Raw genomic sequence first — 16,976 nt, 5'->3', positions numbered from 1 at the left:
CCGCGAGAACTGCGCAAGCGAGCCGCGATCGAGCTACACGCGTTACACGCGAGAAAGAGAGAGAGAGGAAAAGGAAAGGAGGTGGTGGCTACGATGTGTGGTGTGTGTCCCCCCCGTCCCCGACAATTTGACAGGGACGGATCGGAAAAAGCTGCTCTCTGGCGCGTCCCATAAGTGGTGTGCTTTGCTCCGAAGCTATAACGTTTCGGACTGTCGTGTGCGGGAAAAGCGCCAACTGCTGCAGGAATTTCTTTAAGGAAAATTCTCACCTTTTTTTTACGGGGGTTTTTTTCTTCTTTTTTTTTTTTTTTTTCATCCCTTGTTCGATTTTGCTATATGATTGCTATTGGATTTTGGATTCGGTGGGTGCCGGGTGAGTCATTTCGAATGCTTTTAAAAGCGCGTAAGGCCTGCTTATCTCTTGGCTCGACACTGTCAAGCAGAAGAGGAGGAGAAACGAACGGGATACACGCTTCATCCGAGGAACGGAGCCAAGAAGACGAATGTACGGGTGTGTGCGTGAGGTCGACATATCGGAGGGGAGAGTGAAGGGAAAACGGGTGTATGGGAGTGCTGGGTGTATCTATATCTGTGCGAGAGATAAGTCGTTCGCGAAAAATAAAGGGGGGAAGAAAAATGGGCAGCAGACGCGACGACGGTGACGCGGAATTTGCGTTAACGCGCTGCTCGTGAACTACTTTGCGAAGCAAGTGGTATAATATACTTATACGTTTGTGCGTAACGGGCAAAGATAAAAAAAATAAATAAATAAATACAAAAAGAAGCGCTTGTTGGCCTCCTTTAAGTTACTATATGTATGAGCGAGCCCTAAAGTATGTAAATGTAATCAATTTGAATTTCCTCGTTACGTGTTGCGCGAGGATGCGTTACGGGGAGTTTTTCAGCTTTGAGCCGCGAAAAAGAAGTGTACGGTAATGTTCTTTGCCGATTGCCGATTTTTCCGATACCGATCGCTTCGAAACTTCGAATCGAGAACGGTTGGAACAATTTCGTTTGTACATCTTTCACTTGTAACTGCAATTGCGTCGTTCAATGGAGACTATTTAGATTTAAAGGCATCGGTTAAAAGTAGATCGCTCCAACCGATCATACTCAAACGAGTTTAAGCGATGGAAACAAAAAAATAAGAATTAAACAAACAAGGATAAGCGTGTGTATGCATTACACGTTTGTTTACGATGATTAACCGACGCAATGTCTAATACTCAAAAGATGTAAATGGCCGTTACGTAATAAACGGCCAAGGCTATCGTACTTAACCGCGGCTCTAATGTACATGTGTGTTTATAGTGTGCCAACTATAGACAAAGTTTACGAGTTTTTCCGAAAGAACGTAGTTTTATAAACTTTTGATCGAGAATAATAATTATTTGAAACGAATACGAGTATCGATGTACTTATCCAAGTAGTCATTTTACATGGAAGTGCGATATTGATAGTATACTTTTTATATAAAACAAAACAAAAAACTGAAAAATTTTCATATTCACACTTTTAAAAACATATGCACACCGATAACGATAGATCATCATCTCTATCTAATATAGATATGTTTATCTAGAATAAAATAATAAACTTATGTACTTGCGTTTTCAACAATACTTACATTACTAAATGAAAATGTTGTGTTTACACATGTATGAATATGATAATTATTCATATGAGTGAAATTTCAATATGTTGAGATATATTATTCGTAATTGTTTGTTAAAAGTAGTTTTAAACCATCGACAATTGCAGCCGTCGATTATTCGACCGATCGACGACGATGTATTTTAAATTTTAGCGCGCGTTTTGTAATCACCGACGAATTTTGCGAAATTTTTAAGTATAAGTGAAGCGAAGAATTTTTGCGCATATGTTGATTTGTTTCAATCATCATCGACTAAAATCACGTTTTATTGAATAAAATATACAGTTTTCGTCACCAAATTTATCCTACGTTTATCGACACGTCACGGAAAATTACAATCGATTCGTATCACAAAGAAAAAGGGTAAAAATAAGAAGAAATGTATCAAGAGTAACATTTTGCTCCAAAAAGAAAAAAATATACCAAAAACATTATGCCCACTCGAAAACTGTTTACTTTCACGCCATTACCTAACGGGTAACGATTGTTAAAAGACCGCAGCTGATGACATATTTATAATAATACTACGATACGAGTGTGTCATCGACACAGGGATAGGGATGTATAAAGTGACGTCAGGTAGCGGAGTCAGTGGTGTCACGTGATATTACTTCACGAAACGATATACTTATATATTGTTTGTTGGCGAAAAAAGTAGATCGAGAAATAAACTTACATAGGTACTTACTTACTTACTGATACTTGCACAGAGAAAAGACAATCAACAATGCGTATGCGGGGGAGAAGGAAATTAAAAAATTTGCAGTATTAAAATGTTTGATTGCTTGAGCTTTCACAAAGTGCAGTTTGCAGTAGATTATCTAAGTTTCTACTGTAGATAGCCATCCTAGCCATCCTTCTGTCACAGGTGAGTGATTTTAAGTTTTGAAATTTAATTGATTTTTAGTGATAGCAGTAGTAGAAAAAGAAGAAGGGAAATGGCGTGATGAATAACTCATGAAAGAGTACCTTTTATCTCTGCTCTAAGGTACATATGTACGTGCAAACTCGTAATGGCAGTTAAACAACTGGCTCACACATATTTGAGATAAGCTCTTTTTTGCACAAGAATTGTTCTTGAGTGGGTTTATTCTTTTTTTTTGTTTTTCAATACCAAGTGTCCAAACTATTTTCAAATGTTTAACTACATATTATTATTATTATTATTATTTTGTTTTACTTTAGTTCAGTACAGAATTTCTCTCATTTCAAGTTTTATAAATATCTAGTCATTAAATTTATCGTTCGATCTCGGTGATGAAGATGATTTAAAAGGGCTATAATAACATGCAATTATTTAAAACAAAGATTTGAAACACAATACAAACAAATCTGAGTAATAAATTTTATGGGCTTGATTTCCCATATGCAATCCAGGTCAAACATGTAGTTGTATTTCATGCCAGTGATATTATCTGATTGCGTTTGGCTGTGCTATTTTTATTTTCTCATCCATAAGTTTATTTAAGAGACACCGTATTGCCGGCATAGATAGCTCATGGCTCCTATCTACGTGTAGTCGAGAAAGAAGTTGCAAAAGTTTTCTCACACTTTTTCCAGGATAAAGCTCCAAAATGAAGTTCGCGGAGCACCTCTCTGCCCACATAACTCCAGAATGGAGGAAACAGTACATCAGCTACGAGGTACGTGACGAAGTGACCAAAGATTAAAGAACAAATAATAGACTCACGAAAAATATCATTGACCTTTCAGGAGATGAAGGCAATGTTGTACACAGCAGTGGAGGAAGCACCCTCGGCCGAAAGCGTGGAAGCCGAAGTGCTGACCAGGCACTTTGCCTCCTTCGATGAAGTATTTTTCACATTTTGCGACAGGGAACTTAAAAAAATCAACACTTTCTACTCCGGTAAGCTTACGTATATTATGTCGTTTTGTTTAATCTCACATAAATGATGTATGTTGTTTTGGCGATGTATACCCATAGGTTTGATCAATGAATAATTTTACCACAGAAAAATTAGCCGAGGCGACGCGCAAGTACGCCGCCCTGCAAAGCGAGCTCAAAATAGCCCAGGATCTGCAACAAGGTAGTGGCAAGAATAAGGGAAAAGCTGCTGTCAAAGGCCAACTGCCCACCAGAAAGATCCGAGAACTCAAGCTCGCCTTTTCGGAGTTTTACTTGTCGCTCATTCTCTTGCAGAACTACCAAAATCTCAACTACACTGGGTTCAGGAAGATTTTGAAAAAACACGACAAGGTAAAACTCTACGGACTTTGCTGCTATAATAACCAAATCGATTAATTATCATCAACTCTAATAAAGTGAACCTCGTTATTTCTCTGAAACGATTGACACCACCCAATAAAACTGTAGAATAGGTGACGGTTTGTTTCAAAATAGAGCAAAACGTCAAATAGTTGACAATTGATGGATTTGGAATATTGTTACGATGCAATTGCAGATGGTAAAAGAAAAACTTTTCAAGTGTTAACGATCTCATTGTTTTCAATCAGCTACTGTCGGTGGACTGTGGATTAAAATGGCGAACGGAGTTTGTGGAGAACGCTCACTTTTACACGTCCAAGGACATAGACAAACTGATCCAGGACACGGAGGCGACCGTGACGAGTGGCCTCGAGGGTGGCGATCGCCAAAGAGCCATGAAAAGGCTCAGGGTACCACCGCTCGGTGAGCACCAGAGTCCCTGGACGACTTTCAAAGTTGGCCTGTTCTCCGGCAGCTTCATCGTCCTCTTCATAACTGTAGTATTATCAGGTACTTGGTGTATATGCAACAAAAACATACGAATAATCAAGCAAAACGTTATACGATGTACCATTTGACTTCAGCCATATTCCACGACGAGGGCGAGAACCTGAAGGTAGCCTTCCGATTGTACCGAGGCCCTTTGCTCATAGTCCAGTTCCTCTTTTTGATCGGCGTGAACGTGTACGGCTGGCGATCCTCGGGTGTCAATCACGTCCTGATATTCGAGCTCGATCCTCGCAATCACCTGTCAGAGCAGCATTTAATGGAACTCGCGGCCGTCCTCGGGGTCGTGTGGACATTGAGCCTCCTCAGCTTCCTCTACAGCGCCAGCCTGAGTATACCGCCTTACGTGAACCCGCTAGCGCTCGTCGTCATAATGCTCATGTTCTTGCTCAATCCTTTCAAGGTCTTCAGGCACGAGGCGCGCTTCTGGCTCTTGAGGATCATCGTGAGTCGATGTGTGCCCACAGACACACGAGTTGCAATGATTGTTTTAACTAAACTAATTTGTTCTTACCATTTTTTTCCGGTCAAGTGGCGAGTGCTGATAGCGCCATTTGCCTACGTGAACTTTGCCGATTTCTGGCTGGCCGATCAGTTCAACAGTTTGGCCGCGGCTTTCCTCGATTTTCATTTTCTCGGCTGCTTCTACCTCACCAACGGGAACTGGCTCGAGGCGGGTAACGCGGATCAGTGCATCCGTGGCTCGCTCATTGTCAGGCCCATCGTGAATTGTCTGCCTGCGTGGTTTCGCTTCGCCCAATGCATCAGACGCTATCGGGACTCCAAGGAGGCCTTCCCGCATCTCGTTAACGCGGGCAAGTACGCCACGACTTTCCTGGTCGTCATCACTTTTACCCTACAGATGCACAACAAAGGTACTTTTATTTATTTCATACATGTAAATACACAATGAACATAATAAGTGATGAGACGTATTTTTTTTTTTTTTTTTTTTTTTTGTAGACAAGTACAGCACTTGGGAGAGTCCGTACCTCTGGCTGTGGCTCATTAGCTGTTTCATCAATTCCATATATTCGTACACTTGGGACATAAAAATGGATTGGGGCCTTCTGGACGGCAGTGCCGGGGAAAATAAATTTTTGAGAGAAGAAGTCGTTTACTCATCGGCCGTGAGTTTTCCTCCATTTTTTCATCACGAGTTTTCTTTGATGATATACAATCACAGAGTGTAATATCACAACAAATATTATATTGAGATGTTTGTGATCAAAGCAAGATATTCCTTTTAGGGTTTTTACTACTTCGCCATTATCGAAGATTTTATCCTGAGATTCGTGTGGATACTGAGCTTTTTGCTAATCGAGTATCAGATAATCGGAACTGACTTGATGACATCGATAGTTGCACCCCTGGAAGTGTTCAGGTGACGTTGATCAACTCACGTTTTTCCAAGTACATGTATTGTACATGTAATCTTAATCGCAAGCATTTTTGCGTTACAGGAGGTTCGTGTGGAACTTTTTCCGACTGGAAAACGAACACCTGAACAACTGCGGTAAATTCCGAGCCGTCCGTGACATTTCGATCGCGCCACTCGAGAGTTCCGATCAGATACAAATCTTGCGGATGATGGACGAGGAGAATGGGGTACTTAATCGCGGAAAGCGCAAAGCTGGCAATAAAAAGCAGAGCAGCTCGAAGGAGGACAAGCGCAGCTTGCTCAAGGACGAGACCATCGACATGGATGTGTCAAATGCCAGCTGAGATTAAACTGCCGTAGAAAGTCTTCTTCCTTGAACTATAAGCGATTCAGGTTAAACCCTCACTTGATTTTTCCTCTTTATCTTGTGCAATCGTCATCTTAACTTTTCTTTTTAGCTTTTTGCTAATTTTACACGTTACTTTGTAATTATTTTTCAAGCAGCTGTTCTATACGTATTGTTAGGTAGTTTTAGTTGTTATTGCGAACTGATGAGGCCTCAATTACTTGTTTTTGAACTTTCATTCTGTGTACATATATAAATCTTTTATATATTCAATTATTAAATTATAAGTATATATACTTTATTTTTCTTAAAGTCTTCCATGATGAACACACAGGATACATCCTTATCATCATATTAACAATCTTTGGTTGGACAAACACAATTTTTCGCTGATACAAGTTACTTATTTAGTTTAAAAAAAAGATAAAATTGAATAATTGTTACTTTGTCTAGGAGAATATTCACATTAGGAGCTAATAAACGTCTTAAATATATCTTACTGTATAAGCATAGACAACAGCATTTATATTATATATTTTTAATAAAAAAATTCACTAAATTACTTGCAGCATACTTGTACTCTTAAAAATTTTAATATGTATTTTATTTATGATTTTAGAAACAATCATATAACTTGTCTGATCTTTTTATGAAACAACGGCCAAAAAAAATAATTTTTATAACTTTTTTGCCATTATGCACAGGAATATCTCATAATTTAATCGAGCCATTGTCTTTGAATAGTTATCTACTTGATAATATATACAAGTGCTAAAAAACTGAAATTTTTAGCTTATGGTTGTTTTAATTGTTAGATTTGTGAAGTATATTTTTTCTAGAATTCACAATATGCATAAATCCATTTGTAAATGTCAAAACATGCGTTATAACGTGTACTTACTGTGTATAAGCATTAAAATAGTTATTTGATCATCATGGAATTCGTCACTTGGTTTGTTAAAATGTAAAACACATACTTAAACAAGTTATTTTGATTCTTTTTTTTGTAATATGTTTTTATGCATTTTACTTACAAATGTGTTGATAAAATATTTATCACGTGTGACAGATTCAGATATACGTGTAAGTATATATACTGTAAAAAAATATTTTTATAAACTTCTGTAATGTAAGAAATTGTTGTTACTATTATGAAAAGAAAAATCACACATTGGTAAATATAATTTATTTTTGAAAATAGTCAAAAGCGTCTTATTAACGTTAACACTTTTAATATAGATAATCTAATAATTGTTTAATCCACAAAATTATATCAAGATTCCCACAGTTACTCAAATCTACCACTATACATGCCACTGTACTGCGACCGCTGATTAGTTGGACAGAGATACCTAAATGGTATTACCTATAAATTGAAAGCTTTCTTCACTTTTCAATGAAAATTGAAATGAAAAAATTACGTTCAAGAATCAGCGTCATTTAAAATCTCAATAAGAATTTTTTAGAGCGTTTTTCGCACATAGGTACGCAAAAAATATCTCTCAATACCTATAGCTCATTCATTTTAATTTTCATTTTTGATTTTCTCTTATTACTCACATTTACTTTCTAAGCTTTTTCTTACAGTTTTACATACTGATGATCATTATTTATTTCAATGCGTTATATACGAGAGATATAAGTACACTAAGTTGAGACAACTAATGTTTCGGAAATGTTAATTTTTTGCAACACTTATCCCTTTATCAGACCCGATTCAGACCCTAATCAAAACGGAATGTAGGTATAGCGTAACGCAAAAAAAAGAGGTAAAAAAAAATGTTGGTTCCCGAAAGAGTAACAAAAAAAAGAGCGTAAATAAAAGTGGAAAACTCCATGGCACATGGCACACTGCAATACGTCATATATATAATCGCGATGTCTACTAACAACTCTTACAAGAATGAGCTAGGTTTGCCACACCTGTACTTACTCTATTACTATAGTAGTTGCTATTATAGTACAGCAATACTATATGATCTATAGTTATAATAATAATGATAATTATAACAATAAAATTATTATTATTACAATAATAATAATAATAATAATAATAATAATAATAATAATAAAACTTAATATGATTACTATTATTAATTACTGAAATGACAAAATATTGTAACTACTCGCATGGAATTCTCAATTTTTTAATTTTTGGTCTTGAAATAAGGATTTGTCATTATAATATTCCGAAAAATTCAATCCCAAAAATAATTAAACCAAAAAATTGTGTATAACAAGACTATTATTTTGTTAATTACGAAATGATACGCAAATTTGGCTCGACAATTAAAAACACCACTTAGTCAAAATTTTTGTTATTTACTTACGAGGCTTGATGAAGTTATTCTGAAACAATAATCTAGTTCTTTTGATCTTTAAGTATATTACTTCCTATACAAACAAATATATCAGTTTTTCTGCAGCATACCAGCGTTAGACATTTTCTGCTTGTACGGCAGTAATTATGTGAATACAAAATAAAAAGTTTACATTGTTTATGCTGTTGGCGGCAAGTTTACAATTTATCTTTTACCCGAAAGTATAAATATATAAGAGGTCGATATTCAGGTAAAAGATAAGTTATAAACCAGCCACCACTTCTATCGCCGATATAAAATAAAAATTGAACGTTGTTTGTGATGTTTGCGGCAAGTTTTCAATACATCTTCTACCTAAATGTTGATCTTTTATATATTTGTACTTTCGGGTAAAAGATAAATGGTAAACTTGCCGCCAATAGTGCAAACAAAATCATCTTTTTATTTTACATCTATGAATATTGTTGCGGCTGGTTTATAATTTATTATTTGGCTCTAGGGCCAAAAATGCCTAAAACTCTCGTTGAGAATTTTAGGGCTACTTTTTAGTTCAAAAATCCGCAACGCTAGATGGCGCTGATCAAATAAATTGTTACTAATACTTACAGAAGAGCCATTTTATTAATTATAAACCAGCCGCAACTAATCTTGTAGATATAAAACAAAAAGATAACTTTAATTGTACTGTTTGCGGCAAGTTAACAATTTATCTTTTTTCCGAAAATCTACCTCCAAAAGTGTAAATATGTAGGAGGTCGATCACTCAAAAGTGCGCAGCACAATGGTATTTTTGAAAAATGTATACTTTCATAAATAGGTACTACTTGATGTGATAACTGTTTCTTGAAACACGGCTAAAATATAAAATAATAAATAGGCCTCACCACGTGATCTAGACATATTTTAAGAAAAAACGTGAAATTTGTTAATCCAAGTAAAAATAAAAGTTTTTGCGCCTAAGAAAATATATTTATATTGTTACCTACGAGGTTGTATCAAATTTATTGTTGATTCTGTTAATTTCAAGTAATATTTGTATACTTTGGTGTAAAATATTTTGCCTTTACTCAAAAAAACCCAACTTGTAGCGATTAATTTAAAACTTATGTGTGTTTTATAACCACACTTGTTTTCTTGGATGACAAATGGATTGATTGTACGTTTGTACATTAAAGCATATATATTTTTGTTATCAGTACAACAGTCACTGTACCAAATTATACGAAAAATTAAATAGCACAGCATGAAATTTTTATCAGATGTGAAACAAAAACCAAAATCATAAGTAAAGTGGTGTAAAATTTATTTTAAAAAAATATATACATATATAAATATTAGACTGTTACAGGATACGTATTCATGACAAACTGTATCGATTGTAGAACTTAATTGGTTTTAAAATTTTGCAAAGACTACTTGTGTTACTAAAGATGTACATCATTTTGGAGCAAAAAACAAATTGCGCCAAATCTTACATGTAACGACATACTTTTCAAAGAGTCTTACAATACAATTCAATTATATGACATAGAAAATCACATATTCTGTTTTACAAAAAAAAATATATACATATATTAAGTACATCGATCTGTACCGATTTAGTTCTCTTATATTTACATACTATACAAGTCACGCACAACGGGTAAAACATAAAATGTCCATTTTTGGCAACGTGGTCAACAACATTGGGAGACCACTGCCTTGAAAATATCAAAAAAAATCGGATGCTGGGTCGACATTAAATCTACGAAATCCGGCTTATTGATGATATTCTTCGCATTAGTCGCGATAAACCGAAGAGCCCTGCGCCTCAACCTGTCGACGTCGTGTCTATCCGCGAGGACCATGTACTCGACAACGTTGTCGGCGCTCACTTTTTTCACGAGTTTGTCCACACACATCTTTTTCAGCTGCTCGATCTGGTACTTGTCCGCCGCGTACAAAAGGTCAACGGCCACGTCACCCAAACCCTTGACCTCCCCGGTGTACATGAACCGCAGCATTTCCCGCAGAGTTTTGTACTCAATGTCATCGATGTGGATGGTGCTCGTCTTCTGCTCCACCATCAAAGTGCGGAACATGCTGGCGAACACCGGACTCTTCACCGCCAGGACGCACCGGTGGGCGTACATCATTTTACCACCAGCCACGACAACCACGTCGCTGAACTGCTCGTTGTCCAGGAGCATCTTGTAGTCGTCGAACGCCTTGGCTTTTTGCCGCAACAGAGCGTACTTCTTCGGGTGTTCGTCCAACTCCTCCCAGTCGCTTCCCGAATCGTCGTCCTCCTCGACATCCGTCGTCAGATAAACGTCGACCTTGTGGAACCAAAACTCCACCATGAACACCTGTGGCCCGGCCCTCGTGTCGAAGCAATCGCACTCCAGCATCGTGGACTCGCTCGACCATTCGGTCCGTGAGAATTGGAAGCTCCGCGTGCCCGTGTTGTTGAGGAACCGCACTTCCACGTCGCCCTCGATTTTTTCCTCGTTTTTCAAATTACAATGCAATATCTGGTCGTATTCCGTTTTTTCGGAAGACTGTGCAAACGGGAACGATTGGGTGGTCAGTTGGAGCTGCCACTTGTAGCCCAGACAAGGGTCCTTGAACACTGGCGACACTACTCTCCCGTTTTGGCTGATGTCGCTCAGGAATACCGTCCACTGGTAGTGGTTCAGTTTCTGACCGATCACGCCGGACGTGGAATCGGTGTCCAAGTTGAATGATGCCATTTTCTTTCTTGTATTGAAATCGCACTGCACAACCAGTCCTTGGTCAACTGTTTGTTTTGGTATTCTTCGACTGATGCCTTTGCGATGATTTTCAATAAATGAATATTCGAGGTGATACTCGTATAGGTGATACTACAGATAACTATTCTTTGACACTAGCTTATTGTGGAGGAAATAAGCTACGACTGATGCCTTTGCGATGATTTTCAAAAAGTGAATATTCGAGGTAATACTCGTGGAACAGATAACTATTCTTTGACACTAACTTATTGTGGAGAACATAAGCTACGACTGACGCCTTTGCAATGATTTTCAACGTACAAATGTAACGAAGTGAAAATGGATATTTATCATCGTTCATTTAGTTGGTCGTTAATTGCCAAGTCGGTCTTGGGATTGGTCAGCTACCTGATAAGCGCTTAATGAATTTGGCCCCGGGGCCTTTCTTTTAGACCTCCACGTGCGCTTTCGCTATGAGGTGGCGTATAGTCATATTATGGTCATAAGCTTGCACATTGGTAAAACTCTAGTTTATATTAATATCTTTTTTCATAAATACTTTGTAGTGTTTCCTACAAGTAACCAGACCAATCTTTTGTCGACTACTCCATCAGTTGTACCAAGTTTTGCTAAAACAATTGACAAATAAAGGCCGTTAGATTCAATATTCTTGCGAAAAGTTTGAAATATTGGTGAATACAAGATATTCGAAGATAGGCGCATTGGGCTGTTTGCATCGTATGTGCATTTATCAGTATAGCCATGAAGAAAGTTGTCGATGAACGCATAGAAAGTCGAGAAGCGAATTCGGACTAACAGTTGACGTAATTTTTCGCATGAAGTTTGTACGCCACCTCATAGCGAAAGCGCACGTGGAGGTCTAAAAGAAAGGCCCCAGGGCCAAATTCATTAAGCGCTTATCAGGTAGCTGACCAATCCCAAGACCGACTTGGCTATTAACGACCAACTAAATGAACGATGATAAATATCCATTTTCACTTCGTTATATTTGTACGTTGAAAATCATTGCAAAGGCATCAGTCGTAGCTTATGTTCTCCACAATAAGTTAGTGTCAAAGAATAGTTGTCTGTTCCACGAGTATTACCTCGAATATTCACTTTTTGAAAATCATCGCAAAGGCATCAGTCGTAGCTTATTTCCTCCACAATAAGCTAGTGTCAAAGAATAGTTATCTGTAGTATCACCTATACGAGTATCACCTCGAATATTCATTTATTGAAAATCATCGCAAAGGCATCAGTCGAAGAATACCAAAACAAACAGTTGACCAAGGACTGGTTGTGCAGTGCGATTTCAATACAAGAAAGAAAATGGCATCATTCAACTTGGACACCGATTCCACGTCCGGCGTGATCGGTCAGAAACTGAACCACTACCAGTGGACGGTATTCCTGAGCGACATCAGCCAAAACGGGAGAGTAGTGTCGCCAGTGTTCAAGGACCCTTGTCTGGGCTACAAGTGGCAGCTCCAACTGACCACCCAATCGTTCCCGTTTGCACAGTCTTCCGAAAAAACGGAATACGACCAGATATTGCATTGTAATTTGAAAAACGAGGAAAAAATCGAGGGCGACGTGGAAGTGCGGTTCCTCAACAACACGGGCACGCGGAGCTTCCAATTCTCACGGACCGAATGGTCGAGCGAGTCCACGATGCTGGAGTGCGATTGCTTCGACACGAGGGCCGGGCCACAGGTGTTCATGGTGGAGTTTTGGTTCCACAAGGTCGACGTTTATCTGACGACGGATGTCGAGGAGGACGACGATTCGGGAAGCGACTGGGAGGAGTTGGACGAACACCCGAAGAAGTACGCTCTGTTGCGGCAAAAAGCCAAGGCGTTCGACGACTACAAGATGCTCCTGGACAACGAGCAGTTCAGCGACGTGGTTGTCGTGGCTGGTGGTAAAATGATGTACGCCCACCGGTGCGTCCTGGCGGTGAAGAGTCCGGTGTTCGCCAGCATGTTCCGCACTTTGATGGTGGAGCAGAAGACGAGCACCATCCACATCGATGACATTGAGTACAAAACTCTGCGGGAAATGCTGCGGTTCATGTACACCGGGGAGGTCAAGGGTTTGGGTGACGTGGCCGTTGACCTTTTGTACGCGGCGGACAAGTACCAGATCGAGCAGCTGAAAAAGATGTGTGTGGACAAACTCGTGAAAAAAGTGAGCGCCGACAACGTTGTCGAGTACATGGTCCTCGCGGATAGACACGACGTCGACAGGTTGAGGCGCAGGGCTCTTCGGTTTATCGCGACTAATGCGAAGAATATCATCAATAAGCCGGATTTCGTAGATTTAATGTCGACCCAGCATCCGATTTTTTTTGATATTTTCAAGGCAGTGGTCTCCCAATGTTGTTGACCACGTTGCCAAAAATGGACATTTTATGTTTTACCCGTTGTGCGTGACTTGTATAGTATGTAAATATAAGAGAACTAAATCGGTACAGATCGATGTACTTAATATATGTATATATTTTTTTTTGTAAAACAGAATATGTGATTTTCTATGTCATATAATTGAATTGTATTGTAAGACTCTTTGAAAAGTATGTCGTTACATGTAAGATTTGGCGCAATTTGTTTTTTGCTCCAAAATGATGTACATCTTTAGTAACACAAGTAGTCTTTGCAAAATTTTAAAACCAATTAAGTTCTACAATCGATACAGTTTGTCATGAATACGTATCCTGTAACAGTCTAATATTTATATATGTATATATTTTTTTAAAATAAATTTTACACCACTTTACTTATGATTTTGGTTTTTGTTTCACATCTGATAAAAATTTCATGCTGTGCTATTTAATTTTTCGTATAATTTGGTACAGTGACTGTTGTACTGATAACAAAAATATATATGCTTTAATGTACAAACGTACAATCAATCCATTTGTCATCCAAGAAAACAAGTGTGGTTATAAAACACACATAAGTTTTAAATTAATCGCTACAAGTTGGGTTTTTTTGAGTAAAGGCAAAATATTTTACACCAAAGTATACAAATATTACTTGAAATTAACAGAATCAACAATAAATTTGATACAACCTCGTAGGTAACAATATAAATATATTTTCTTAGGCGCAAAAACTTTTATTTTTACTTGGATTAACAAATTTCACGTTTTTTCTTAAAATATGTCTAGATCACGTGGTGAGGCCTATTTATTATTTTATATTTTAGCCGTGTTTCAAGAAACAGTTATCACATCAAGTAGTACCTATTTATGAAAGTATACATTTTTCAAAAATACCATTGTGCTGCGCACTTTTGAGTGATCGACCTCCTACATATTTACACTTTTGGAGGTAGATTTTCGGAAAAAAGATAAATTGTTAACTTGCCGCAAACAGTACAATTAAAGTTATCTTTTTGTTTTATATCTACAAGATTAGTTGCGGCTGGTTTATAATTAATAAAATGGCTCTTCTGTAAGTATTAGTAACAATTTATTTGACTGAAATTTGTACTGCTGTGTCAGTGTGTCAGTGTATATAATAATATATGTTGAATGATGCGAGAAAATTCGTGCATGAAAACGTTCAGCTAAGGTTAGATCGGAATAGGTATACTCTCTAAAACCTTATTTCCCCGCGCCATAATATATATATATATTGCTTAGTGGAAAAAAGAGATTGATCGGGTTTTCCATTCGTTATTTTTTACGGAATTTTGATTTTCCGTAATTAGGTTATAGTTCATAGTGATAAGAGTGTTCTCACACCAACAAAAAATCAACAAATCAACTTAAATTCTAATATCTTTGTGGTCAACACTGCGACGATGACGGCTTTTTATTTGGAGCATTATCTCGACAGTAAGTCAAAAGAAAAAAAAATTAATGCAATGAAATGTAAACAATCCCAGTCTAGTTTGTTTTTCGACACTCACTTCTTACACTTGACTCGTCTGTGCTCGAAACTTTGTTTGTAATTTCGTTTTTGGGGTAAAACTATTTGGGTTCTTTATTTATTTACAAGCAGTTTCGGTAATAGAATGCGCGTCATTAGTCCTAACCTCACTGCAACACTTTGCAAGTATGCTTAAATATATATAATACATGTACCTAATAATTTACTATTGTGATAACATTTTTCAATTAATAATTAAAATTATTGTGAGATAATTATTTCCAAGCATTTTTTATGTAAAAATAAAACTCCATCTTTGTATGGATGATTTGCATTCATGTAAGTAAAAGTGAAAAAATAATAACATAATGACCCCGTTTGAAGGTTTGGAACATCTGCCAACAGAATTAAGAAGGAATTTTAACTTGATGAGAGATCTCGATGCCAGAGCACAAGTGTTGATGAGAGAAATCGACAAGTTATCCGATGAGTATCTGGTCAATATGAAAAATGAAACCAAGGAGAACAAGAAAAAGGAGCTTGATAAAATACAAACTTTGTTTAACAAAGCAAAAGAGTATGGTGATGACAAAGTACAGCTGGCCATTCAGACTTATGAACTTGTTGATAAACATATCAGGAGATTGGATTCTGATCTGGCAAGGTTTGAAGCAGAAATTCAAGATAAAGCTATCAACAGTAACAGAGCATTAGAAGACAGTGGATCCAGTAAAAAGGGCCGGAAAAAGCTTAAGGAAAAAGAAAAACGTAAGAAAGATAGAGTCGTGTTATACTGTTAATCATAATTTTTGAAAGTTATTGTTGGCAGTTGTTTTGTTTGCAATTAGGCAATCTTATCAATGATTCCATAACTTTTCTGTAGGAACAGCCAGTAGTGAAGATGAGTCCAAAGGATCTAGAAAAAAATTAAAGAAAGGAGGATCCACAGCATCAACAGCAGCTACTAGTGCAACAGGTAGTGGATCTCAAGGAGAATCTAACACACTCAGCCATCCAGCTGATGTTCTGGATATGCCTGTGGATCCTAATGAGCCCACTTACTGTATATGTAACCAAGTGTCGTACGGAGAAATGATTGGTTGTGATAATACTGATGTGAGTCATCACTTATTGAATAACCTTTACAACATATGTTTAAGTAATTAATAATCACTTTTTAATTTTTAAATGTTTTCTTTCAGTGTGGAATAGAATGGTTTCATTTTGCGTGTGTTGGACTAACGACGAAACCAAAAGGAAAGTGGTACTGTCCAAAGTGTATTCAAGATAGGAAAAAAAAATAGTGACTTAAACCATCTTATGTGATTATTGACATTCTCTTTGTTAAGTAATATGGAAAGTGTTAAATTATTGGACTCAACTCAGATAAGCAGAGAACTGACCACTCTCTCTTTTCTTAAGATGATCTCTACTGAGAAAACAAACATTTTTTCATTGTTCACTGTAGATTATTGTATAGGATAATTAATGTAAAAACATCTTTTGTTACCTTTTTTTCAAGATGTCATCATCAATTACTTCTAAATAACAAGTACATTATCATTATTACAACTATGATTTAAGTTTTTAAATATTTTATATTTTATCTATTGTATTGTAAGCTGTGATAGTGTTTTAATTTTAAACAACGAATCTATTGATGGTTTCTTTTAAAATATTTCCATCAAAGCAAAAGTTCAAACTAAAACCTATTATAAATAACTATGATCCGGTTATTTAACAAATAAAAATTTATAATGTATAAATATTTGTAAAATTTATAAATACTTATTAGTTTCATGTAATCTAATTCTTCTAAGAGACATAAAAATGATGCTGTTTACTATTTTTACGATTTTTTTCTCTAAAGGCCTGTATATATCCATATGTAACATCATGAACTAATCCAACTCTTTTTCATTGAAAAGCT

The 16,976-nt window shown here is 36.9% G+C and overlaps 2 protein-coding genes across 5 annotated transcripts; both read left to right on the top strand.

The window, feature by feature from the left end:
• Window positions 1–2,233: 2,233 nt before the first annotated feature.
• On the top strand, window positions 2,234–7,274 carry LOC106644220 (solute carrier family 53 member 1). Of its 3 annotated transcripts, XM_014359628.2 has the most exons (10): window positions 2,234–2,522; window positions 3,215–3,297; window positions 3,368–3,521; window positions 3,628–3,872; window positions 4,130–4,391; window positions 4,466–4,833; window positions 4,921–5,263; window positions 5,352–5,518; window positions 5,639–5,772; window positions 5,852–7,274. In XM_014359628.2, exons 2-10 carry the CDS (start codon window positions 3,229–3,231, stop codon window positions 6,111–6,113), a joined length of 2,004 nt encoding a protein of 667 aa, XP_014215114.1. In that variant the 5' UTR covers window positions 2,234–2,522; window positions 3,215–3,228; the 3' UTR covers window positions 6,114–7,274. The 3 variants fall into 3 exon arrangements, with proteins under 3 accessions (XP_014215114.1, XP_089454593.1, XP_089454594.1); XM_089598467.1 differs by having other exon boundaries at window positions 4,466–5,263; XM_089598468.1 differs by lacking the exon at window positions 2,234–2,522 and adding an exon at window positions 2,575–2,650 and having other exon boundaries at window positions 4,466–5,263.
• A 7,532-nt stretch (window positions 7,275–14,806) lies between these two features.
• Window positions 14,807–16,889, top strand: Ing5 (inhibitor of growth protein 5). Of its 2 annotated transcripts, none has more exons than XM_089598395.1 (4): window positions 14,807–15,012; window positions 15,431–15,821; window positions 15,928–16,162; window positions 16,249–16,889. In XM_089598395.1, the coding sequence occupies exons 1-4, from the start codon at window positions 14,979–14,981 to the stop codon at window positions 16,348–16,350; spliced, it is 762 nt and encodes a 253-aa protein (XP_089454521.1). In that variant the 5' UTR covers window positions 14,807–14,978; the 3' UTR covers window positions 16,351–16,889. The 2 variants fall into 2 exon arrangements, with proteins under 2 accessions (XP_089454521.1, XP_089454519.1); XM_089598393.1 differs by having other exon boundaries at window positions 14,808–15,012; window positions 15,431–15,814; window positions 15,930–16,162.
• The last annotated feature ends 87 nt before the right edge of the window (window positions 16,890–16,976 follow it).

The sequence above is a fragment of the Copidosoma floridanum genome, unplaced genomic scaffold (assembly GCF_036245765.1).
Source record: "Copidosoma floridanum isolate Cflo_tuat_1 unplaced genomic scaffold, Cflo_Japanese_pri ptg000006l, whole genome shotgun sequence".
NCBI lineage: Eukaryota > Metazoa > Arthropoda > Insecta > Hymenoptera > Encyrtidae > Copidosoma > Copidosoma floridanum.
The sequence above is the reverse complement of the archived record's forward strand: the minus strand, read 5'-3'. Positions and strand labels throughout refer to the sequence as shown.

Bases quoted from the DNA above. Each gene is read 5' to 3' on its own strand.
- LOC106644220 (XM_089598467.1), top strand. From the start codon at position 3,229: ATGAAGTTCGCGGAGCACCTCTCTGCCCACATAACTCCAGAATGGAGG. The intron at 3,522-3,627 runs GTAAGCTTACGT...ATTTTACCACAG, and splicing joins AATCAACACTTTCTACTCCG to AAAAATTAGCCGAGGCGACG. The intron at 5,773-5,851 runs GTGACGTTGATC...TTTGCGTTACAG, and splicing joins GCACCCCTGGAAGTGTTCAG to GAGGTTCGTGTGGAACTTTT.
- Ing5 (XM_089598395.1), top strand. From the start codon at position 14,979: ATGACGGCTTTTTATTTGGAGCATTATCTCGACA. The intron at 15,013-15,430 runs GTAAGTCAAAAG...CCCCGTTTGAAG, and splicing joins TTTGGAGCATTATCTCGACA to GTTTGGAACATCTGCCAACA. The intron at 16,163-16,248 runs GTGAGTCATCAC...GTTTTCTTTCAG, and splicing joins TTGGTTGTGATAATACTGAT to TGTGGAATAGAATGGTTTCA.